Source organism: Xiphophorus maculatus, chromosome 3, assembly GCF_002775205.1.
Source record: "Xiphophorus maculatus strain JP 163 A chromosome 3, X_maculatus-5.0-male, whole genome shotgun sequence".
Classification (NCBI taxonomy): Eukaryota; Metazoa; Chordata; class Actinopteri; order Cyprinodontiformes; family Poeciliidae; genus Xiphophorus; species Xiphophorus maculatus.
Genome location: NC_036445.1, coordinates 19,262,228 through 19,289,144, shown reverse-complemented (window position 1 = coordinate 19,289,144; position 26,917 = coordinate 19,262,228). Strand labels below are relative to the sequence as shown.

Below are 26,917 nucleotides of genomic sequence, written 5' to 3'. Positions count from 1 at the left end.
TTTATGAAATATATTTGTTCTATTTGATGTTTGTTGTGAATGAGGTAAACTCACAAAGGAACGAGGTAATTAGTCCAACGTTTAGAAACTACAGCGGCTGTAATGTGCCACAGCAAAGGTAAACAAAGGTAAAATAACCCGAACAGGTGACCAACTCAAAACCACTCCTACCTTTTTACTCTCTCTTTGTAGTTTAAGCACACCTGTTACCATGGCAATCGCCTGCACCCCAAGAGACGAGCAAAGATTACGTTAAAAACATAATACTCAGTCCGTTGCGATATCAAGTTTCCAGGCTTGATATTTATTTCTCCATTATTAATCAGCGCTTCCCTGAACACAGCGACGGTTGACTGACTAGCTGTACTTGGTGCTAGAGTGGCTAACACGAGTAACAGTTTAGTCCAAAGCCTTTTCTGCTAAAATAAAATCTTTAGTGTATGTCAGATACAGACACATTGCATATTGATCTGTTTAGCTGTAAGACTGTGTAGCAGACAGGCTTCAAGGTGCAGAAGTTGTATCAGTTCTGCCATTATGCTGTACTTAGCTAACGGGAAGCGTGTGTTTGTGAGACGGCCACGCACGTGACCACGTAGAACGGGCATCAGCCAATGAAAAGCGGCCACTGTGGTAAGGTCCATATTGACCTCCTCCACCTTCTCCCAGTGCTACTACTGCCATTTGAAGGAATGCACCGCTCCCGGTCACAAACAACCAATCAGAGTCAGGAGGAGGGTCTTAGCTCCTCCTGACTCTGACTAGTTGTTTCTAAATAGCGCTGGAACAACGCATAGGAGCTCAACTTTTTTTTTTTTTTTTTTAACAAATTATCTGTCTCCTATCATACTGTCCTGACAGTGACATTTTCAACAAATATATAAAAGAATATTTATTTAAAAAGTTAGAGCAGCTTTAAGGAAACTTATCTAAAATGTGTAACACATCACATCATTTAAAATAGTAGTTGTATAAAACCGTACGAATTGGAAGAAAGTTACAAAAAATAAAATTTAAAAATCCTTATTAAATATTTTAGCATTTAGACAATATAAATAGCATTGTTAATTCTAAATGAGTCTGATTTGACATCTGACGGAGATAAAAATTTGCATCTTTTTTTACTGTTCATATGGTATAACTTCAACTGTAAGTAGCCGACAGCTGGTGTTTGTGGTTAACTTTACTGGAAGTTCTCAATATTTTTTTGACTGCACTTCTCTTTTGAGAGGTTTTTGCTGAAGTAAAGATTTGTGTGCTTTTGCAACTCATTTTGGTGGGTGTTGGTGTTACAACTCCAAATAGGAGTTCATGCATTAGCATGCCCTTACAAAAAAATATCTATGCCAAAAGTGCCTCTGGACGTAGATGTCAGGGAAGTATGTGTAAAAAAATCTGCATGACGTCAAGCTCTCGGTTAGAGGAACACAATTAACATTGACAGCCATCTGAGTGACAGAAACGAAACAGATAAAGATCATGGAGGGAGGTGACACAGGTGGAAAGGAATGAAAATACAGTGGGCGGGGAGAGGATACTCTCAGACGGAGAGGGAAAAAAACAGATAAGGAAAACCGGCAAAGGAATTCGTAAGAGGAACTGAAAGCAGAGGAGGCCGGTTTAGAGAGGAGGAGCACCGCAGAGACAGGAAGGTTACACATGCAGAGGAATTAAACAAAGCTCAGACAGAGCCAGGAGGGGAAAGGTTGGTTAACTGCAGGTCTTTTTTTTTTTTGCCTTAGCTAATTACCACTTTGCTTTTACTGCAGTACCAGAAAAGCAGGGAGAAAACAGCAATCAGAGAGAACAGAAAACGGAGACAAGAAGCAGCCAAGGAGAGAGTACTAGCAGCAGTTAAGAAGTCGAGTCAAGATTAATTGAGGAAGAGAAGACAAAAGCAGAGACGAGCCTCAGAGAAGCGGAAAAAGTAAGAAAACAGTAGACATTCATTGACAAAGAGGTGGACTCAACTCCACGGACTCCTGACATCAGCAAAACAAAGGGGAGAAGGAGAGCGGCTGTAAAGAGGTCACTGTGGTCCATGTGCTGCGTGCCTGAGCAAGTCTACTATGCAAGCGAGACAACACAGATAAACAAACCAAAGCACAGTGTCTCTGTTCACCTCCAAAAGACAGTGTTCCCTGCAGCAGCACCATGTTGATGAAAGAGTATCGCATATGTATGCCACTGACGGTGGAGGAGGTAAGTGTTTGTCTTTCCCACGCTCATGCAACACACACACAAACGAACCACTACCCTCCCACTACTGTAAACTAGCGAACTAAAGAGAAGGTTAATTTGCAATGTGATCATATATAATCAACTTACAATCTAGAAAAGTGTTAATGTGATGATGGGAAATGTTTTCTGAGGGTGTTTTGGCACACTGGATCTTGAAGCATCCTTGGTTGACCGAGTCAATGCACTTGGGCAGCATCCTCACAAAGTCAGGCTTCTATTGTTTTACTACTGTCCCTCCCTCTGTGTGTGTGTGTACACTTTACAAATGAGGGAGTTGTGTAGCATTCAGAGCAAATACAGAAACTAGTCAAACTGGTTATGGCTGACCAAGACCTGAGTTCAAACAAAGCTACTTGGCCTGCAGTTTTATTCACACAGAGATCCTTTTATAGGGAGGAGAGTGAGAGAGTTATTCCCTCAAGTGTCCTTCAAAAGAAATGTCCTCATCCTCTCCTGTACGCACCTTCACTCCCCCCCACCTACCCCTATTCCTCACCTCTATCTGTTACCACAACAATGACAGTGACAAATAACAGTCGGGAATGGGATTTACGGTATCAGTGCAGGACACACGTAAACTTGAGCTTGCAGCAAATCCTCTTTTGGCTGAATGTAATGCAAGTTTAAATGCAGCTTTGCCTGAGGATGTATCAAATAAAAAAATGCTACTTCGTTTCATGCCATTTACAACATTTACACCGACATGCTGCATTAAAAGAGGTGGATTATGCACATCTGGATGTCCGCTACCTCTTCTGTTACACAATACTTTGCTTCTGTGCCGTGGAATGCTAAGAGCTACGTTTTGCTTGTGGAAAGGCTTACAGGTAATGGTCGCTCAGTTGGTAGAGTGAGTCAGTACGGTTGACGTTTCAATCTTTGCATTCTTCTGGTTGAGGAAGACACTAATCCACTTACTGGTTGCTTTATGGGGTACACCTTGGTAGCAGAATCCACTTCTGCCTTCCAAGCAACCAGGATTCTTCATTGGAAACATTAAATGTGAACTAAAACATGTTCACCTTTATCACTAAAACATGTTCACAACTATCAGATCTACATCAATAGTTGATGTAGATCTGATAGTTAAACATCCATGATGCAAATCTCTCATTCCAAAATAGCTCGACTAGATTAACATCAGATAACGGTGGAGGTCTTTTGACTAAACTCATTGTTTCTGTCTGAGGTGATACTACTGTTTTGTCTCGGTGCATCTTCCTATAGAAGTAGTCATCTGAAGAAGTTGTTTTCACCACATCTAGATTTTTAAAAGTACCGAGTTGAAGTCATGTGATTGACATATTTGCTATTTGCGTTAGCAAGTAATTCAACAAGCGCACCTGATAAAGCCTGTTGAGAGTGTGTATGAAGACACACTCTCAAAGATGCTTCCAGAAGGCCATACTGGGTTTGCTAACACCAGACAATGGCTACAAATGAAATTTGGAATAATATTTTACCAGGGATTTGTTTTCTTCAAATCACATTAAATCTTCTTTATTCATTCTATGTAGACATCTATTAGTATTGTAACATGGTTTAAAAGATCTCTGTACACTTCATTAAAGCAAAGCTGTCTTTATATGTCAAACACTGTATGTGAGCTAGGTAAACATTTGCATTTCAACTTGAGTATAATTGATGAAAATGTCACAAGATGACAACATTTCTGGAGGGCAGAGTTGGTGCTAGTTACAGCAAACGCTTATGTCAACAGGAGACTGTCTCTGCCTCTGGGGTTTTTAGGTTGAACATCTTAGTAAGGTTAGCAGCGTGACTCACCGGAGCAACTGCAATTATTTAAGGGAGCAACCTTTTCAACAACACAAAAACTGAAACGATCTGAGCAAATTCATCACAATTATATACCTGAGTGATTGCTATATACAAGAAAAAATAAATCAATAAATGAACTGTAAACAATCGTTCGACAGAGCTGATGGAAACTTTAAATTGTTACTTTAGCAGCACTTGGCGCTACTGTAGTGCTTACACTAGCTTGCAGCTGAAGAAGGAACATGTAGTTTTTTTTTAGCCGTTTTTTCTGCAAACACCACTGGAGTTATTCAATGCTATTTTCTCTGCTGCCCTTTGTGTAAAGATACTGATTGAATTTTTAAGCTATACTTCCTACAAAGCAGTTTTCCATTTGGAAATTGATTTAGCTTAACTTTAATGTGTAATTGTAGCAAACATAAAATACATTTTCATTTTTAGTCAGACAGCAGCAGCTGTTTGCAACTTTCGAGTTTAAAAACAGTTAATGATCCACAGTCTTGTGGAGTTGATTGTATTAGTTTGTATGCGTGAATATAAATGCTGTAAAACTTACAACTTTACCTATTTAAATCCATATCAAAAGGCCTCCAGAGAAATTTTCCTTTAAATCTGAATGCACCGTGAGGAAGATAGAAGTTGTCAGATGGTGATTTCTGTCTGTTAAGTAAAGGGTGGATTAGATGGATGTAGATGTAACTTTTTCATCTTCCAAACTGTAATTACCTAAAGTCCATTCTGCATGACTGCTGTGAGATTTATTGCTCATGACCTAACAACAAGAATACTTCACTTTTACAGAATCGCCTGAAATAGTAGACACTTGAAACTGAAAGTGAAACTGATAGCATGACCGACTTTCTGCTAAATCGGATAATAATCTGCCTGGTCTCTTGAGGGTTCTCAAATAATGTGAGAAAAATAATTCCCAGAAAATAACGAGATTCATAAATATGAAACCCCAAAAATATAAATAAAAGGCAGCGATGTCATGACAAATGTAATGTTCCCCCTTTATGTAAAGCAGAATGCTGTCAATTCCACAACCTTGATCCTAAAATACATGCCCTATTCACAACAGGAGCACATCAACAACATAAGACTTAATGCTTCACCAAATTTTGTTTATTTCCTGTGGCTTAGTTCACACAACAAGGACTTTTTTGTGAAATGCTTCCACATAGGACAAGATGGGAAACTGGCAGCAGATTATGAACTAACCCTCAGTAAGCCAAATTATTTGTTTTTCAAAGATAAATATAAACAGAAAACTACTCTGCTTTTACCTTAAGTAATCATATTCATTTAATCCATTATAAATTAAATTGTACAACAAAAATAAATCTTTCCTAAATACAGTGTTTCTGTGGCAACAAAGTTATCGGTGCAAATCACTGTATAGAACCCACTTTTCAATCGCAATCATAGTCATAATTACTGATTTATTCCCAAAAAATCTTTTATCAAATCGTTTTTATTTTGCAGTTTAAAAGCAGGCCATTAAAAATAATCTTGTATTTTTAGCTTAACACAGGACTAAGGGAGTGCCAATGCAAGGTGGTTTCTATTTTGTTTAGAACTGGAAATTGCAGCTTAGCACATGCGCATGAGAGATTTAATCATAAGGAAACTGAAGTATATTTTCTTCCGCTCACTTGCAGTCACACTGACACAATGAGCAGTTTCCATCCTGATGTGACAGGCTATATTTACACCTTTCCAGAATTCATGATGGTTGCATTGCTTTAAGACTGGTCTTAAAAAAACAACAGTAGGAGGAAACATGCCAAAAAACTGTCAACATGTGACACATGGCAGCAGTTCAGTCCACAATAGTGATTTAAGGACAAAAAAGTCTTTAATAAGGTGAAAAGATCTCTAGCATGTGTAGGAGGTACTCAGTGCTGTAGTGTTAAAGTACAGATTACTATGATTAATTAAGTCCAATAAACACCATATGAGTAAATATTGAATGTTGACACTTCATTGTAATTGGAACAAGAAGGAGTGTCACAAGATGTCAGAAGTGAAGGATGGCATGTAGATGTCTACCCTCCTCATTTTTCCTTTCTTTTATCCTATCTTTTGCTTTTAATTAAAACTCTGCTTTTGTGCCTCTCCAATATAGGGCAACAAAATAAATTGCATTACAATGGCAACAGAGGAGCAGATTACTTTTAATAAACCACTCTAGTGCCGTCATTGTAATGGCATTAAAGCTTATTAGATTTTAGGGAATAATTCAACCATGATTCGCAGTAAATTACAGAAATAAAGCAGCAACTGGTTAACACTTGAAGTAACACAAAACTGTGTAATTTGGCCTAAAAGAAGTGACAAAAAAGGGACTGTAGATTTCTGAAAATACACAAGTGATTCTATCAGGCTGAGCACAGCGAGGATCACTTCACATGCCCAGAGGAGCAGTATAAGAAAATACTCCATTCACAGTGCCTCATCAGCAGCGGGTACAAACTGGCGCTGCAGCAGAGAACAAAGTCCCATCTTCCTCATTAGGACTGTACACATTCACCCTCCCTGGCCAAATTAAATTTAAAAAATTCTGAAATGGGCACTTCAGGGCAATATTTATACACACCAATGGGCTGTTAAGGAAAAAGAAAAGCAAAAGCTTGCACCCAAGAAGCCGTGATCAAGTGTCTGTCAAAACAAAACCTAAAGCCGCGGCTGTGATCACGGCCTGTTTTTTTTCATGCTACTACTTCCTCATTGCAGATGAGTTTTCTATTATGGTATTTCTTAAAACAAAGTCACCGATTTGATATAGCAGGCCTTTTATCTATGATTTTATGTAATACCTTCTTGCCTGCGTAATTTTGAAAAACATATTTAAGCTTTTGTTTAAATGCCAAGTCAATTTGTCCTTATCCTCCCAAAATCACAAAGATGGCTGTGTACTGCAAGGCTTGTTATTTCATGTTAAAAATCCAGAGCAGCTTTTGACTTTTAAGATTAGACAAAATAGCAAATATGAAAGCTGCACAACAGAGGCGTTATCTTAATGAGGGGATCTTCTTATGTTGTTGCAACAGTGGGACTAAAGAACTGCTTGTTAACCTTTTTGCAACCACAGCAGGTCCAACCCATCAATCACACCAACACACATCTGAGGATGTTCACAGCTTTCTGACACTGAAAGCTGCCACAGGAGACCCTTTAGGTTTTGTGGTGCTGAGTGCAAATTGCTATGAAGGAAAATTTCTATCTTTCTCATAATCAGCTGTTACCGTGGTGTCAGAGGGTACATTGTTTGGCGGGGAAAGGCTGCTGTTCTCATGCAATGAGTTGTTATTACTGAAGTATAATGTGTCACTTCATCCCAAACCTTACTTAGATGGGTGGTGTCAACAGAACAGCCAGAGACAGCCAGGTTACAAGTTATGCCAGTAATGCATAACTGGCATTGTTTTATTGCACCAGAACGACTTGGGCTGATCAAAGAAAATTAAACCGAAAGAAAAGTGAAAGTTGCAGAAGTGTATTAAGGTTCTGTATTGGACGCTGAACTCTGGCAACAATGCTTAATACAATCAAGACAAAAGTTGCGGTTGTAAAGTACCATCAATCTATTCATAATTCACAACCAGTGTCATGTGAATGGGCTAGTATAATGTAAAATGTACTTTTTTAAAGCTTTTTTTACACGTTACAATGTTATTCCTTAATCAAGATCATGCCTAGACTGTCGCTTTGATTTGTTCATGCATATTTGAGAAATCCCTGACTCTCCTGTGGCAACCATTCACAGGTGCCTGAATGCTAAATGCTCTCACAGCAATTAGCAAACGCCTGCTGGAAATGCAAGTCTGCTGAGATCACCCTACAAACTACTTCTCAGTCCAATGCTCCAAAGAATGATGGTAAACGGTCAAATGAGAAGCTTTGTTGTCATAATGTGCTTAACACTGAGTATTCACCGAGTGCTTTTTCAAGGCAGTGAAATTTATTTTGTTTGATATATACAGCAATTTTATAAGAATTGAAGGTAACACAATTACTTGGATGATACTTGATGGTAAAATGGTACTATGCGACTGCAAAATACATAATAGTGTCCCAGTAAGGAAGTTTCTGAGACAAACGAGGGGTTTTCATAGAAGCAGTACTTTCTATAGAGGAAAAAAAACGCTACACATTGTTAAAGGTCAGAAAAGCTGCGTCACTGCTATATCCGGACAAAAAAAGACAATGCTAAACACAGAATCAGTGGGCAAGGATTGCAGAGAGAAAGAAAAACATGAGGTACATAGTTAATGTGGACAAAAGGTCCGTCATTAGCTTCATCAAGGTAAATAAAGACGCATAAAACCAAAACTAATCTACTGAAAAGAAAAAGAAACAGTGCACAGTTCATAGCAGCAGAAGTATTTTTGCTGGCTCCACCCACTAAAAAGACACAGCTAAACAAGAGTACTTTCCATGTGAAAGACCAAGGGTACTTTCCATGTGAAAGAAAAATAAAGAGAGCACACGCAAGTGAACTTAAAAGTGACTTATTATGCTTCCTTGAAAAGGCTATGACAGGTCTATGAGCTGTACAAAATGTGTTAATTACATTCTTTTGCACTAAATTTTCCAAGATAATGAAATGTTAGTCTGGTCAGTCCTGCCTATTTTGAGCTCCTTTCAGAATGAGCTCTTTTAGGGCCTCTTGTCACTCAAATCCAAATAAGCTGCTGCTGTAAACTCAGCGTTTGCACTTACACAAAAAAATAGTTTCAAACAGATGAGCAATTATACAACCATCTATCTGTGAAAAGCAGAAGCAAGCCAACAAGAATGCAGCAAGAGGTTTCTGAATGGTGAGTCAACAGCAAAACACTTGTCTTTTCCAGCAGCCATTGTACAGCACATAGAGCAGTAAAACCAGATGGAGATCCACCAGGGTTGCTAGGTGACGGGTTGGACTCACCTGTGGTTGCTAGGTAACGGTGCACTGCCTGTTGATTAAACAATCGTGAGTTTTTGAAATGGCTCATTTTCCAGACACCAAAAAAACATCAACTTATTGTCAAACAACATTGGCATTGGTTTTTCATAAACAGTTGGGCTGTTTCTAGAAGAAATTGAGACCCAAACGGAAGTATAAAAACATGCAAAACGTGAATTTTGCATAGTGGGCTCCCTTAAAACTTAGCATTGGCTTTTTGGAACATGTTTTCTAAACAAATTTTTTTTCTCTCTGTCTCACCAACATAAACATTTTCTTGGTACGTTTCCGGTCTCCAGTACAAGATTGGGCAGCTCTACATGATCAGTAAGCACAGCTGTGAGCAGAGCGGTGGGGGCGAGGGAGTGGAGGTGGTGAGGAATGAGCCGGATATTCACCCTCAGCATGGTCCTGGACAGCTGACCGAGAAGAGAATCTACCTCACCAGGTATGAGATCATCTCTTTAAAGATTGTGTTGCTGTGCCAATAATCCTCTTTGCAACCCCAGTCCCAGCCTTAAGTTGCCAGTTCGATCACTCTGATAACAGCTGCTGTGCCATCTTTAGTCTGTTGCCCTCCTGTAAAGCTTTGCATCTTTTAGATCCAATCTTCAGAAAGGCAACTGTAACCTGTCTACATCCACATTCAAGGAATATTTTTGTCCGCAACAGGCTTAGTGTGAGTTGAAGTGGTAGCTGCTATCATTCCCTGAGCTCATCATCCAGTAAACCTTTAAGTGTTCTAATTGTGTAAGTACAGGCCTCCAGCTGGGAGGAAAACGTCCACATCATCTTGATGGCTGTAATTGCAGGATGTGAAAGAAATTTAAGCCTCTTATCATTTTCTGTCTCAGTGTTGAAAATTGAGCTGTCAAAGGCTTTAAAGCATGTGAATTAAAAGTGAAAATTATAAAAATAAATAAATATTAGCACTACCAATAGACATCAATTATATAATTCTAATTTTTAATCAGTACCATGTCTCTTAATGATGGTTTTATTGGGGGGAAAAATATGTTGTTACTTTATATGTTATATTCCGTGGGGTTTCAGTCAGAGCCTTTAATAGACGTCAACTATGCCTGAACAAGACACTTGCTGTGCAGGAAAATGCAAAAACTGCACCACACCAATCAACAGGCATCCCATAATATGCAAATAAATTTTTAAAAAATACGCCAAGTAAAGCAACGATGCATATCAAGCAATATATCAATGTACATTTTAACAAAATACACAGGCAACAGCGTACATAATTGAACAGCCAACAATTTAGCAAAACTTTTCTATGTATTCCAGTTAAGCTCAATGTCAGTCCAAACTGCTCAAATAGCACACGTGAACAATTAAACGAAAAAATGCTCAGTAAAGTCTGTATGAGAATGTAATGGAGAAGTAACTCACCCATAACTTCTAACTAAAATCCACAGGTTGTTGTGCTCAGTGCTAGCTGTTAGCCACTCGCAGCGCCCATAGTTACAGTCTTAAAAATGCCTTTAAAAGTTCTTACTGGTCTGTGTTGGTGAATCCAGGGTTAGTGTGGGGTTTACATTATTGATTATTTCTTTTTTTTATCCGGTAAAGAGCGTCTTGAAAAAGGCAATTTTGATAAGTCTGCAACTAGGTCAACCGGAGTTGAACCGGAAGTGGCTACCATTTTGTAAATACCAAGTTCACCACAGGGGAGGCTCTTCGCTTACAGCTGGGCCTGTGGGACGGACCGTAATTGTGTGTCAGTTTTAATTGGCTGTTAATTCTGTCAGTCATGCCAACTATAGACTGTTGCATGGCCTTTTTGACGAAGGGGTAGCTGAATTTGTACAGCAGATCCTGAGGCGGAGCTGCTCGACAGATGCGTTTAAGGCACTTTTTAAATTAGGAAATTTAAGTGATTTATACAAAAATTACTTGAAACTTTCATTTAATTTTAGCTCTGAATAATTCTATAATTTGTGTGCACACACAAACATATGAGCACAGCTGAATTTTGCAAATCCAGTGCAGTAAGTTTATTTATAAGCTCAATTTTCCCTGTTTCATGTATTTTACTTGAACTTAGAGTCAGGATAAAACTCCCTTTGAGACATACTCAAGGATACCACCTAAGTATAAACATATTAATTTATTATTTCATATTCTGCCTGCAGGCAGCTTGGAGAACACATTCCACATGTGCTGGATATCACAAAGAAAGTGTTTCTGCCAACATTGTATTTTCTTCGTCTTCTGGGCAAATGGCTACTGGTTTAAAGGAGCTGAATATAAGCCGCATTAAACAGATGGATATCAGTGTGAAAAGTGAAAGTCAATGTGGAAATCTGTAAAATTTTAATGTCCCTAATAGCCACTAAGAGCTGTTTCATTTTAATAGACTGCCATTATAAAAAATATATACTTCTTAATTGAATACTAAATAACAAAAAATTTTTCCAATAAGTCTTTATTGCATAATTAAGGTGATTATTTTTCTGATTTGTGTGATGTTGGATGTAAAAAAAAAAACCCACAATTAAATTAATGTTAAACCCTTTAAAGCCTTACTCTTGCAAAACTCTTAATCTCAACCTTATCAAATCAGTGGCGAGAAATGACACCAGTAGAACCAGATCTAGCGTGACTGGCCAAGGGTCAGGACTTGATGGTGCCTGAGAAGACAGAAATGAGGGACATAGAAAGGCAGAAGCACTGGACCAGGCGTACTTTATGTTCAGGAAGTTTACACAGGAACAATCTTTAAATAAATACCATTGTCTGCTGACAGATGTTGTAAGCTGGTTAACTATTTACATAGAGTTTGTTTAAATGAAAAGACTAGCTACTGATGCTGTGTAAATCTATCGAGTGCGCCAGGATACAGGTTCAGGCGACACGTTTTAACCATTATTCCTCAAGTCCTGTAACACCTTTGACATATGTGTGTCGCTATTGGTCTGTCCCCCATTTTGTACAGTGTGCGTCTATCAGAACAGAGGGTGTTGAATTTACATTGTTGTACTGGGGTAAGGTTAGATAGTGAGGTTTAAAGTTCAATGTCTCTTCAAGTTGTCAGACTTGACTTAGCTGAATTGTTCAGAAAAATGTCAAGCTGCTGTCAGTTCAAGAGGTAAGCATGCATAGGTGCGTTAATTTTCATCGGTGTAGACAGAGCATCTGCATAGCCTTGCATGAGAATAAGTAATATTACTAAGTCATTGTTATGACATTGATGTAGCACTTACAGTACATAACTTCATAGCAGAGGAGCAAGTGCAGTATATTTGGCATTTCATTAGTGCAACACTCAATATGTATACATGTTCAAAATGATGTGGAACCCTGGCTGAGCTGTTGCTTAAGACCCAAACATGCATGAAAATGAAGCTAAACCATGATGTACTGTAAATCAAAATAGGTATCAAATAATCTTATAGGGGGATTATGAATGGTTGAAGGGAAACTTTAAATCCAGAAGCAGGTGTAGCACCTGAAAGTAGGATACAGCTTAAATTATCTCTCACTCCAAATAGAGCAACATCTTGGTAGCCAAATACCTGAAATGAGGCTTCAAAACTGCATATGACAAATCATTGGGTGAGGTGACAGTAGGTCCCTTTATTATATAGTCTACAGTCTGGTACGCACATAAGTGATGCTAGATTAGATTAGCAGAGAAAGAGGATGAGGAAACTGTGCTGCTGCAATTTGTTGTTTCAATTCATGACTGTGATTGGTTGCTTTAGTGTTAGGTGACTGATAACACTCAAATAAACTCTTCAGGAATAGCAATAACTTTGCACCCTTAATCACATAAGTACCTGAGCAAAGTCTGCTCAAGTGACATTTTGAATTAATAAGATTTTGCTACCATTTTGGCAACCGGTCCACCAGAGATAATGTTTATGATTTATATCAGAGATTACTGTTATGGCTGTTCCTAAAATTGAGCTGGGAGTGCTAAGGCTATGAAATTATCTGATAACTACTTCCTTTTTAGTGACAACCTAATACTTATATAATAGCAAGTGAAAGGTATTGATTAGCCCTTGTCAATCAGGATTTTATACACTGCGTTCATTAGTAAAGGTTGACATAAGCCTCTTTCATAACATAACAGGCCGTCAGAGTAAAACATTCTTTTAATTGAGCAAATGAAGCACAAACCTCAACACAAGCCTTCCTTCAATTTTATGCCCATTTCAGTCATAATGTGCACACAGTTGATTAGCTGGGTGACAAACTCTGATGATGACATGGTTGCAACTTACTGATAACCAAATCCTTTTCTTGTTGTTCCTTTTGGGATTTTATGCGAGTCTGCAGTGCAGCATAGTCTTGCTTGTTTATCTCTATTCTGAATGATTTCTTGAGTTAAGCGGGTGAAACCATCCAGTCAATTTCTTACAACCTTGTTGTAAATGGAGTGACGTTTTTGCAACAGACTCCATGATGTTACAAATTACAGTCAGACTGTCATAAGCAAAGCTTGCTTTATTTATCTTTTCCATGATGGAGCTCATTGCATGGCTTCATTTGATGCAAGCTTCATCTTAGTCAGTGGAGCGTCAGTGGAAAATCCATAGCTCAAAGCAGCTCATCATAAAAAATAGATATGATAACAGCCACTATATAGCATAGGAAACACAAAGAAGATTATTCAAAAGTTTAAAAATGTAAAAATTTAAATAAAATAAAGCATAAAACCCTATCTATTCAAATTGAGTGCTTATGGGTTTCTTTGTTGTTGGAACATATTTAAATGCATTCTCTTCTGAATCTTTGCCCGAAGGTGTTCATTCACCCTCCTTTCACAAATCACTCCAATAATTTCCTTTTTTTTGACCCGTGCCTTGGAACACAAATTCTGAAAGTTGTTTTTTATCACCCGGGCCACACTAAAAATATGCTCTTTTTTGTTTTTTTTCAATGCTGATTTGAAGTCCATTTTATTTCACTTGTTAAATCAAACGCTAGTTTGGTCAAAACACAATTGTCCAGTGAAAGGAGCATTCAGGGACATAATTTTTGCAAGTCAGTCCTTCGTACAAAGGACAAATGGACCCTGGTTTTGTCCAGCTCAGCAGTTCCAGTGCCACTGATGGTGTAACTTTGATCACACAAACATTACTCGTTTGTGTTTTATTTTTTTGTTAATAATTATCTACTTGAGCACTGAAAATAATGTTTAAATGCTTGTGAAAAATTAACCCTAAGCACAAACGGTACGGTTTGATTCAGCAAATCGGTGTTACTGGAAAAATATGGCAAGGGTTTTAGTTTTTATAGCCTTTAAATTTGACTTGAACTATGGAAAAAAGACTTGAGATCTAACTTGTAGTCACCCCTTAAACTTTTCTGACTTGATTTGGAATTAGAAAATAATATTTTTGACTCTCTGTGTCTGTTAGTGCAAGAAAAAGTTCTTCACTGATTCTGTAAAAAACAAGGGAGGTGTATTTATTTTCTATAGCCAGAATCAATATCATGTCAACTGAAACACCAGCACTAAGCATTTCATCCCTCTGTTATAGTCAGGGAGTTATAGTACTGTGCTGTTGAGCACATTTATCAAATTATTTCACTATCCATGCAAACAGCTGCCCTAATTCCAACAGCCTAATTCATAAATACTGTTTAAAGCAACAGCCTGCGTTTGAATGTTCCTGCAGTCCTGACCAGCTGCCCTTTGATCAGCATGCACATCTAAAAAAACATTTTTATGAACAGATTTTTTGAAATATTTTAGCTGCAGTCAGCAGTTTTCAGCAGAGATTTATGTGGCACATTGACCCACATAAAACTCCCTGATGGGACAATCTTCAAGTAAACAGCAGAAAAATTAAAGACAGTGAGCTCATTCCAGTGCTAATCCTAGATTTTATTAGTGTTTTCTGGTTTTGGCTTAAATTGGACAGAATAAAAGTAAAAATAACTTAAAAGTTTTCAATATTGCACCTTGTTGTTTGTCTCCAACTGTTTGATAGCAACAGTTTAACAGAGACCAAGCTGCTTTGTTGATGGTGCAAACAGTCATAAAAAAATCTAGCATAATTTTATGAATTTACAACTCAGTATGCATAAATGTGTACAAATAAAAATGTTGGAAAATTCCAATTATAATCTAGATTTCTTTATTTTTTTAAAAGCCTGAATTTAATGAGAAGTGGCTCTTTCAATCTCAAGCCATAGGTTTTGGCTCAACTCATTAATTGTGGCTTTAGTTTGAATTACCAATTAAAACCACAGATACAGTCACAGTTTTTCAAAACTAAGAAAAAATGTGATTTCACTTCTTTTTGCCAAATTACCCTATTTAAAGAATCTGTCTAATTACAAACAAACTAATGTTAGTGCAAACTGTATTTCTACTCCTAGGCCATAAATGACAGAAAAACTAGTAGAAAAACTATGGAATTTCACCTGCAAAATTTCTACAAACAATGACTTTTAACACTGGAAATAATTTGATGGAAAACCCCCAGAGCTGCAAAAAATAAAACCCTGATGTGAAGTAATTATGGTGTTAAACTGTCACCTTGAATTGAGGTAGGAGTAGTTTTAATGTGCTGCATGGTAGCTTAATCAATAAGCATACTTTCTAAAACGTGAAGCTGCTTTTTTAATGCATTTACCTTACAAATCCCTTCATGGTTTATCAACCATGTGCGCTGTGTCCTTGTTATTTCTTCCAACTGTACTCAAGCATAAATCAGTCAAGGTTTGAAAACCACACACGGTAATTCCCAACAATGTGCAGATTAAACCAAACCAAAGAACAATTTAATTTGCTTTAAGGTTGAATTTTAAACTATTAAATGGGTTCAGGGTTCATTACTCTGTGTTGTTTTATTTATTGCGTGCTCATAATGTAATCTGCTCCAAAAAGAAAAATGGCAAGAATTCTCCAAAGTCATTTTCTAACCCAACTCATTACCCTAATGCAACCTCATGCCTTGTTCCAATCACCACTACAAACCCAAGTTTTAATCCTTAAATAAACTCTTAAGGAAGCAAAGAAACACTCTCGCTCTGGAGGATTTTTCTAATCTATGTTTAAGTGTTGGCCGTTGAGTGCTCCTTAATGAATACACACAGAAGTACACGCATGCACGTAGGTACAGTCACTGCACAATGGACGTCTGCTCAATTCAGACATGTGACTTCGAAGCAATTCATCAAAGCAGGTGTAATTGAGAACGAGTCATACTGTAGAGGAAATAGCCTACAGGTAATGTAGCTCTAAATGGCCCAATAAAACACTTAAGATTTCTTTGTCTCCATCTTTAATCTGCCTATTGCTCCTCCCAGTTTTAAATCACTTTGTGATATTTTCCCTTTGGCTTCAATTTCAGTAAACTGCCATCCTGGATTAAAGCTTTTGTGCCTCGAGTTTTCTATGTGACAGAAAAGGCGTGGAACTTCTACCCCTACACCATCACGGGTGAGTATTTCTGACTGTAAGAGATAAAGACGGACAAGGTGTGATAAAACTGTCTGTTCACAGACTGCTACATTATATCATATTAATGGAAAGTTGAGTGGAAGGAGGACAGGTGGAATTTTCCACAGTGTGATCATTTGGAGTGCCATGTCATCTGGTGGTGATGGCCCACTGTGTTTTATCAAGATAGAATGCCTGTCACAATAATCAATAAATCAATTAATCGCAACATAAATTAAAACAAACCCAATAATTTCCATTGGTATGAATTATCGTGTATATCTTTTGTCCTCTCTTTCTACCAAAATCTGGATGATAAAAGTCTTCAGTTTTGTGCTTTTATCTCACCTAACTGTTATTTTGAAGGACAATTTTGTCTATAAAGGCTTCAAAATTAATTTTATTTGTTGTTTTGTTCATTTATTTTGTGTATTTAAAATGTCCTCCAGTTCCAGTGTTAAATGTTCATTAGAATGTTCTTGCATTATTATTTTGCCATTTCTATTATATAGCTTAAAAATTGTCTCAAAACAACAGCATTATCGTTTATCACAATAACTTCTGGAACAATTTATCGTCCAGCAAAATTTGTTTTATTGTGACAAGCTTATGTCTAGCATTGTTTTTTAGAGTTCTTAATGTTTCCCACTCCTGACAAGATTTATGGAAGTGGTGATTTCATGGCAAACTGCAATCCAATGACTATGGTGCTAATTTTCTTTATTGTCCTGCAAACTGGCCTGACATAAACCCCATAAAGTGGAGTCTTGTCATAAGAAAGATTAGATCCAACAATCCAAAGAAGTTAAAGGTCTTTCTTAATACCTCAGCAGAGGTAAAAACTGATGTCTTCCATAACATGCTGCATGGATGCAGTTATTCATACAAAATTAGCTGCAACCAATTATTGAATACCTACATTTGACAATACAGACATACTTTTTAGTATGCTCACATATCTGAATTAAAAATCCTTTTTTTATTGGTCTTATGTAATATTACAAATTTCTGAGAAGCTGGATTTGTGATTTTCATTGGATGTAAATGAAATCAATGTATATGCATTCCTTACACTTACGTGTTACTTAATTTGTATGCTCATGCATTTGACTAATTAATGTTATTTCTCTCTATCTATATTTAATGTTGCTGATGTTGCAGAGTACTCAGTAAGTACTCTCACATATTATCTACCTATGAACACAATCGAGCTGGTCTCTTTTTAGAGGTCACTGGATTTTCTTGATCACCTTCCTTCGCTCACTGTATGTTCTCCCATGTTTACCTCATGTAGGTATCATTCGTCCCCAGGTTCAGCATCCGCATTGAGACAAGGTTCGAAAACAACAACGGCAGTAACAACAATGTGAGTACAGGCCTAACAGGGAGAAAGCCAGAAGATGGAGTGATCATAGAAGAGGGGGAAGAGAGGGAGACAAAAGGGGAATGAGAGGAATTGCAATTTTCTCTGCAGTGCCACGAAAACGTTCATCAAGTTGATGTGGCCATTACAAGGAAAACAAGCAAAGCACAAAATGCACTATTGGCAGATCTATTAACCAGACATGCTGTGTGCTGATCATGGCTGCCATGCTGCATTTCGTCCATGGCCAATGCGCATCAACACACTTGGATAGAAATTTACAAGCAATTGCAGCTCTGCCTGGCCCCTTGTTCCTGCTCTGAGTAATTGATCAAAGTAAAAAAAGGGAGAAAAATCCAACCTGCTTCAATTTACTTTGACTTATTGAGAGGAATTTTGTGATTCTTGTTTTAAAGCTCTGAAAAAGCTTGAAAATAGACTCCACTTTGATTGCAGCAGCATTATCTAACAATGATCAATGTAGTAAAATCCAACCTTTACTTATTTTTGAGTACATTTATTTAGTGGAGTGGAAAAAAGCCTGGGCTACAAAATTATATATATTTTTTAAATCCTTAGTGCCACAATTATTAGCACTGCATAAAAATATCTACTTAAAAATCTAAGATTACCTGGAGATTTATTTTATTATCTATATTTTACATCTATAAGTTGCATTGTCAATTCTTTCCTTTTGCCATGGAAGTACAAATATGCAGAAATCTGCCAAATAGACACTCTTCAAAATTGTTAAGACAAGAGAACATGTATTGAAGTGTGGAAATCTTACAGAAAATTATTTTTTTAAACTGATGCTAACCAAAACATGGCCACATCTACAGCCAAAAATAAAAACATATAAAATTTTGTGTATGATCTATACTAAAAGTGCATGTAACCCTGTTACATATAAGCAATTGATCTTTGCAGCTCCTCTGATACACTGACTTCTTAGGTGTACCTTTAATTAACTTTCTCTTTACCCAGCCTGTGAATTTAGATGTCTTGGTAGATTTGCAGTTGTGTTGTTGTCTTTTCATGGTAACATCTACAGTCTCTCTCATCTCAGCCTATCAGAACCATGAAAATTAATTGGCGCACCTGGATTGGATGCTTTGCAAACTCCAGTCAATAACATGTCAAGTACCAATGCACCCAGCTTTTTCTGCTTTCCAGGTTGCACTTTCTTTCAAATATTTTAGATATGTTGAACGAAAAAATCCGCGAATAGGCAGATTTTCTATGATTAATTTTAAGTTCCGCTCCACGAAATTTGAGCCGCAAATAGGCAAAGGTCTGTTACAGTGGCTCATTTATCGATATAAATGAATATTCACAAAAGGAATTAATGAAGAAGCCTCAACAAAATTCCACTTCTCTGTTTGCTTGTATGGTATATTCTGACAAACTGCAATCTTCCCCTGGAGATCTTTTTCATATTATCATGCAAAAAAAATACTTAGATTTAAAAATAATTTATTCAGGTCAAAGTTGTCTATGTGTGTGCATGTGTGGGTTATTTCTTTTTTACTTCATTGTTAAGTGCCTGTGTCAAGTCAGCTGAGAAATGTCAGTGAGGAATGAGGAATCTATGCAATTAAAAACATATTGTGATGACATGGAGCAGACTGACAGTTTTCTTACAAGAACAGACTGAACGAGGAGCAACAGCAGCATTCCATGGGAATGAGCAAGACCTTCAACACACAAGTGTTGAACCAACATAGTAACAGAAGCGTAACGGATTGTTATTTCAAATTTTACTACTTGTTAGAGTTATTAAATAAACAATCTCAGCACTGCATTTTAAGAGATGTTACACAAGGTCAGGAAACAGATCAATTTTGTTTTTTGCTGCTCATCCATGTCTGCACCACACTTTCTCAAGACAAACTGCATTCTGCGTTCATAGCACCTCTGTTTCCCTCGCTTTAATATCCAACATGCAGGCTTGTGTTTTCCCTTATCCCCTTCTGTGCTTTTTCTCTCTATCTTTTCTCTCATCTGTTTGCTCCAGTGTGATTTCCTCCAAGGGCCTCGGGGTGGGATATACAGTAGTGAGGGGTGTTATGGTGTGTGACCTCCGTTTTCTACACAGTTACTTATCTACTCTTATCCCCGCTCGGTGCTGAGTGAGTAATGCATGTGTTTATGTGTGTGTAAGTGTGTGGTGGTGTTCGTGCATCTGCAGTCATTACACTGTGTGACCTCCTCCCATCTGTCTGGACGTAGGTGTTTGGGGACAAGCCAACCCCGGAGGGGGACGTTTGCTTCCTGGACATCCTAACTGACCCCATCCCGGAAAAGCACTACAAAGAATCAGAGGTACGTGGGGCAAAATTTATAAAACAAACAAAACAATTATGAAGAAAATGAAATAATAGCAAGAAACCATAATAATACTAAAAAAAACCTAACATTGTTGAAGTTACTTGCACTTACATCTTCAATGCTTATTACCCAAAGCTTATTACCCTTTGCCTTTTTTGTCACGTTACAACAAATTACAATGTATTTGTTGGAATTTTTATGTGTATTTACTAAAATAATAGAAAACATAAACAGTTTTTACATTTTTGTAGAAGTAAAACTCTAATCCAAGCGTGGTTTGCATTTGCAGTCAGTCTGCTTTATTCTGACAACCCTAATCCAGTGCAACCAACTGAATTTTTCTATAAACTTCAATGTAACACAAAGAGATGTCCTGTGAAGGCCTCTGTTGTTTTTTTAGAGAACGATAGTTAAATGGCATCATGAAAACCAAAGAATAAAGTTGTAAAGCAGAATTAGACATGTCTGTGGTCTTAGTTTTACAAAATGCAGGAATGTAAATGGATTACTAATACTTTTGCAAGATCTGCAATAAAAGGATAATTAGCTACTGCTAGCTCTAAAATAGCTAAGCTGGATTGTTCTTTTACCTCGAGCTATATGATTGGCTACTCACTCTGCACACATATGTAAAACCTTTGTGCTGTACTTTGTGGACACAAATGTTATAATCCATTAAACACAAATAAAAATTGTGTCTAGTTTTAGGTTTTTCTCCTGAAAAATAAAACAATAATACCCTCACATAACTCGGCCTCTCTGCCTTCCTTCTTTCCTTCTCATCTGAGATTTCACACCTCTTTAGTGCCTGCGAGCCCTTAGCAACAAAGGTGAATTCACAGGTTTGTGTGCAAGCAACCATGTAGAAAGAGCTTCCAGCACAAATGCATCCAAACACATGCAACCAAAAAAATAAAAACATGTCTACAATACACCAGCGGATTATATTAAACAAGATTGTGAGAACATAAAATCCCAACCATCGTCGGGTCGCAGGTGCATAATATGTGGTATCAGTTTTTCCTCCTCAGGGCTGTGTTGAGCAACACCCAGCTTACACCTCCACACAGATATCAGTCATCCTCACACGTGCAGCAGCTTATAAGAACGTCCACAGGCATCTATAGTTCCCTCTGAGAACACCGCACAGTTGCAAGGTTTCTGCAGATTCAGCGTATAACTCCAATATCTTTTACCCTGTGCAGGATCTGAGTCTCTGGCGGTCAAATAAAACCAACCGAGGGCCTCTGGAGAAAGGCTGGAGGAAAAACCACAGCCCCATTATGTGCTCCTATAAGAGAGTGCAGTGCAGTTTCGAGGTCTACGGCTTCCAGACCAGGACGGAGGATTTCTTACATAGAGTGAGTCAGAGTTTTATTTCAGCCCACCGCTAATGCAAAGACGCCAAGTTTGAGGACAAAATGACAATCTTCATTTGGTGCTGATTGTGTTTTATTATCAGAGTTTGCCTTTTGTGGCATGCTGACACAAATAAATCTTCGCCACATTAATTTCCAGACATTAGCTTAATTACAGGCACCACGAGGACGGGCAGTCTCAAATGACCTCTGCACTGCTTTTCATGTAATTCAGTAGAGCTAACTCTGCTGTTTCAGTTCTCCTCCACAATGAGGGAAAGCAATGAAGCATAAAGTGAAGCTCAAAGTGTTTGTTTATTCATGTTCATAATCATTTCAGGTTATATTGTTGATGTAGGCTCCAAAACAGCCCATTTCCTCCAATTAATTAAACAAAAAGATGCTCTGACTGTGACAATAATGTGCTGCATAACAATCTGAATACTAGCATTTCACATGTGACAAACAGGGTAGTAGCAGAATTCCCATTAATTCACATAAGCATTTTTTGCTCAGATGTTTCTGCTTGTTGTGATTTATTTTTTTTTGTAATTTCAGATTGTTAAAGACATTCTTCTGGTCGGCCACAGGGAGGCAGTTGCGTGGGTTGACGAGTGGCACGGTTGGTCAAAAACACACTAATGTATTTAAAGTAAACATTTCCATAGCCTCCACACATTGAAATTTTACACATTTTGTCACGTTGCCACCACAGATTTCAAAGTATGAAAAAGTATAGAAAGTATGGCATGTGTTCAAAATAATCCCTCCAACGCAAGACCTTATTTGTCCTCTATTTGATATGGGTTTGTAATTTGAATGGGCCATTCTTACAACTGAGTATGTCTTGATGTAAATTATTACATTGTAACTCTACCTGTATGTTTAGTCTCAAGCCATTTTCAGTCTCAATCAGGTTTTCTTTTAATGTCACCTTTTATTTAGTTCAGTCCACCCTACAATCAACTTTGACCAGCTTCCAATTACACATTGAAGAAAAACTGGGGATTAAGTGTTCAGGATGATGTACACCAATAGCTTTACTTTATGTCAATTAATAAAGTTCAGTTGCGGTTTTTGTGAGCAGAGCCCGTTCTACCACATGTTTGCTGCTTAGCCACTTTGTTTTCTGGCAAACTGCAAACAGGATTTCCTATGGGTGTATTTTAACTATATTTGTTCTCCAAAAAAGCCAGATTTGTGGCATGCATGACCAGTAGCAGTACTCTCAATGTTCTTTAATTTTCAATCTATCAGTCACAGGGGTAACACGTCCAAGAACAAAAGTTCTTGGACCACACTTTAGATATTATATTATGTTGTAAACCAGTGTATTCACTTCCTTCTCCATCAGTCAGGCACCGCCTCGTGCCAAATGAAATCCTAATAAATGTATTGCAGTTTATGGTTGTACAAAATGTGTAGTTTCTATGACCCTCTCTACATGTTGTTTCCCTGCAGGGCTCAGCTTGGAGGCGGTGAGGGAGTACGAGAAAACGATGCAAGAGAAGACCAACAGCAAAGTCAAATCTAACCAGAACAACTCAGGTGAGGTTGCTTCACCCGATCTGCACTCCAACTGAAATTCCCCCGAGGATTGAAGGTGAGATTGTCCAGCTGCATGTGAGAGCAGTGCAGGCAAAGGCAAAGACAACGGGAGGTGATTATAAGTGTAGGAGCAAATAAAAACAACAGTAGCTGTGAAACATACGTTTGAGATCTGTGGAAATTATTGCTGCATTCAGCAGGAGAGGAAGGAAGAAATATAAGACAGACTGATTTCCCTTTAGTTCACTAAAGGACTGATTTTCCTTTAGTTCACCATTTTTAGTGGTCCGTTTACCAATACAAACTCCAAAATATCATGAATTATTAGCTGTGTATCACTGACATGCCTGACGAGAGCAGGTTAGTGCCTTTGCAGTGCCCTACAAGTGTCCAGATGGTAGGAGTACATCTGTGGGAGAAAGGCGGAAAGGGAAGAGCAGTTGGGAGGCATTTCGCAAAACACGGAGCAGCAAGAAGGGAGTGTGTGAAGAAGAGGACAACAGAAAGACAGATGTAGTGTGTGTGTGTGCATGCATGCTTGTGAGTTAGGTTTAAGATAGTTCATGAAGTGATAATGCCGCTGCGTCGCTCTGATAAACAGTGTAATGCAGCCACCTGCTGCACTCCCCTCATCATGAGCCCTCTCAACATAAATAACCAGCCGTTGCAGCACTTAGCTGTAAATGTCAGACCTGGAGGGGGCATGTATACGGGCACACAGGAGAAATCAGTGTGTGTACGTGCATGTGCTTTTGTGTTTGTGGTCACCCTGCCCCCTGCTGGTTCCTCTGGTGAACCTCAGGAGCTTGTGGGAGAAATCAAAGGTAGAATTCCCAATATGGACCGAACCATCTTGAGCCTGCTCTCTTTCTCTCTCCCCCCTCTGCGTGTGATGATGAGAGACATCAAGTTGCAACCAAACTGCAGTCATTGCTCAACCTGAAGCAGCTCGCCGCACTGCCATGAGCCCCTACAGGCCATAAGCAGCTAAAGCATTCAGTCAGTGTGCACTAAAAAAATACTGTAGGTTTCATTTCATTCATCTGCTGTAATAAAAGTAAATGGATGTCATTTACTAGAGAGAATCTAATAAGAAGTTGAGTGCATGAGCTGAATACCAATAGGGGATTAAACTAATGGGAGCCGGAGTGTATGCCACAGATCTTCAGAATACTTTGTTCATTAGAAACTCAAATAAGTGAACATAATATTTCCTTTTCCTTTTATCCAGTTTCAGTTTGCATAGTGTGTATGACATGATGTACACTTTTTTGTCAAAACATCTGTCCATCTTTCTCAGGCCCACAGGATTCCTGCGATCGTCCTGCGATCTCCCGCTCCATCTCTGTGACAGACGAGCATTCCCTGAAGAAGATGGGAGTGCAGACGGTGGACGTGTCTGGCAAGTCAGCCTCCTCTGGGCTGCACTGTCCCATTCGCCTAAACTCCACCCCAGAGTGATACCTCTTTGCCCGATGGCAACACAGAAAACAAAGTCTAACTTTGTGTCAGTGCCAGCAACAAGGGTTATGTGATGTTATTTGTCAAAATGCAACAAAAGCCACAGAATTTCTGCAAGATTGTTAAAAAAAATATTTGGGGTGCAGTTGCATAGGTATGGAAAGCTAAAAGTGCTAAAGTCCAATAAATAAATCATTTTGAAAATATGTTTATGTTATGTTCACATTATTAATAAATCATTTGTATTCACATAAATGTTTTCAATCGCAGCTTAAAAAGGTTATTATCCAGTGATTTACTTGGGATTCATTCAACGTATCTCTTCAGTGGTTTTAATTCATTTTAAATGTATTCTATGCCATTTCGCATAGTATGCATGCTCTCCCAATGTGTCCAACCATAAAACATGTATGTGTGGCTCATTGGTTACTCTTTGAAGTGGGTGCATGGTTGGTTGAGGACTGGTGACCCACTGACCCCTGGTAGAGGCACCAGACCCTCTGTGACTAAGCAAAATGGATGGGCGTATTGGACCCTGGCACTTTTGAATCTCTATATATGATATATCAGTGCAGCTTTTACTGTCTTCAAAATTCAATTGAAAAATGGCTTGAAAGTAAACTTGATAGCAGTGAAGTTCTCTTTATCCACACACAAAAAAATGTAATAAATGCATCTTATCAGGTTGGCTTCTTGGTGCCTGTTGTGATAAAGACTAGCTACTTCCTCGGGTCAAATAGTTTTTCAAGAATCAAACTCAGTGTTGGTACAACTGTTACATTAGGACAAATCTAATTCTTTTTTTGAACCAAAACTAAGCTGCTGCAGGCTGCAGTCCCTGTTCGCTATACAGATAAAAATAGTATTGATCCTTTCATGTAATTGCTTTCCAGGGAGCCCAAATAGTTGTATCATTTCTTTAATACTATCACATTATTGTATAGCAACATTTCTTACTTTCAACTTGAGAGCACGTCTTGTGCATGGTAAAATATATTTTGCACAAATGCTTTAAAAACAAAAATTGTCTTTTTGCTACACCAAAAAGAAATCTCAAGTGTCTTTATCAGTCTCCAAACATGCATGTCCGCACTTTCCATCAGTTCCTTAGCCTTAGAGGAGCACGCACACCACCTGAAGGGATCTACAATTGTTTCCAGAAAGCAATCCACAGACAAATGCATAAAGAGTTTAATAGTGTAGATCTAATGAAAGCACAGTGGAGAAGGGAGGAGACGCTCAATGCAATGGATCAGCTTCTCTTTTCCCCCTCAGCCAATAAGGTCACACGAGGTGTATTGACAGAGGGCAGTGAGATGTGGTGTTGCTCCCCCCTATTGCTTTGGTGGGTGCTGCAAATGGGTCAAGCCATGGCTAAGCTACAATTATGGGTCAACGATGTAAACATTTGTGATACAATAAACTAGATTTTTTTTAGATGGGTTACTAGGTTAGTAGAATAAGCAACAGTACGATACAAAATGCATGCCTGTATAGAATAAAATGCCTAGTATGTTTTGAGTTTGATGTACTTTGCTAATAAATAGCAGCATACTGTATAATCAGTTATGTGGTATTTGGATCAATAAATATTTTTATTTCTCATAAATGATTGAATTGTGTCATATTTGCACTAGTAAGTATCAATGTCAGCCATGTTACATCTGTATTTACACATAAAAATCATCCTGGTATTTGTAAAACCTCTACCAAAAAAAAAGAAAAGACTTTGTGAGGCTGAAGTTGGTGAGAGAGTGTCATCATCTTCAGTAAAACAAGTTCTGTCCTGACGAGGGGATTAGCCATTCTTCTAAAAATATATTTCATGCACAATTACAGTTTGTAAATGCACTAACAGACAATTACCTTAACATTTGGAGACCTGTTTTATTCTAACAAAACTAAAATGAAAAGGCTTAACCATTGTTATTTCCACTATCCTAACTCTGAAGAGAAAAGGCAACAAATATTTAACCGCAATCTCAAGACATCAGTCAGGAAGTTAAATCCTAGCCGCAAAAGGATCTTCCAAATTGGAAAAATAACACCAAAAATAACATCGAAGTACAATGTAGTCAGAAGTAATGCAAACTGTTATGTGAAGCTTGTGAAGGAATAACTAGAATATTTGACCCAAGTCATACAGTTTAAAGGTGCCGTCATCTCAACAACTTGTGGAAACAATTTTGACAGCCTGCAAATTGCAAGAAATTAAAAAAAAAAACTTGGTATAAACAAAAGTAAAGATTGGGAGTTGGGCATGAGTGCATGTCTGTCACCACAGCGTCAATTTAAAACTCAAGACGTCTTCATGACAAAAGCCCTAATTGTTAGAAAGAGACTAGAAAACGTCCTTTGATTGACAGACGTGGCAGCTCGCTTTGAACAGCATGCTAAATAGCTCTCATTATGGGGCTCATCATTGTTGCTTCTTTTATCCACACAAATCAGGAGCCAGCATGACAGAT

At 38.0% G+C, this 26,917-nt stretch overlaps 1 protein-coding gene across 2 annotated transcripts; it reads left to right on the top strand.

Moving 5' to 3' along the window:
* Nucleotides 1-1,590: 1,590 nt before the first annotated feature.
* On the top strand, nucleotides 1,591-24,655 carry LOC102223968 (cytoplasmic phosphatidylinositol transfer protein 1-like). Of its 2 annotated transcripts, none has more exons than XM_023330818.1 (11): nucleotides 1,591-2,202; nucleotides 7,790-7,901; nucleotides 9,271-9,419; nucleotides 16,300-16,388; nucleotides 17,550-17,557; nucleotides 17,683-17,754; nucleotides 19,984-20,076; nucleotides 21,288-21,443; nucleotides 21,999-22,062; nucleotides 22,902-22,988; nucleotides 24,289-24,655. In XM_023330818.1, the coding sequence occupies exons 2-11, from the start codon at nucleotides 7,884-7,886 to the stop codon at nucleotides 24,447-24,449; spliced, it is 897 nt and encodes a 298-aa protein (XP_023186586.1). In that variant the 5' UTR covers nucleotides 1,591-2,202; nucleotides 7,790-7,883; the 3' UTR covers nucleotides 24,450-24,655. The 2 variants fall into 2 exon arrangements, with proteins under 2 accessions (XP_023186586.1, XP_023186585.1); XM_023330817.1 differs by lacking the exon at nucleotides 7,790-7,901 and having other exon boundaries at nucleotides 1,593-1,705; nucleotides 1,770-2,202.
* Nucleotides 24,656-26,917: the final 2,262 nt, after the last annotated feature.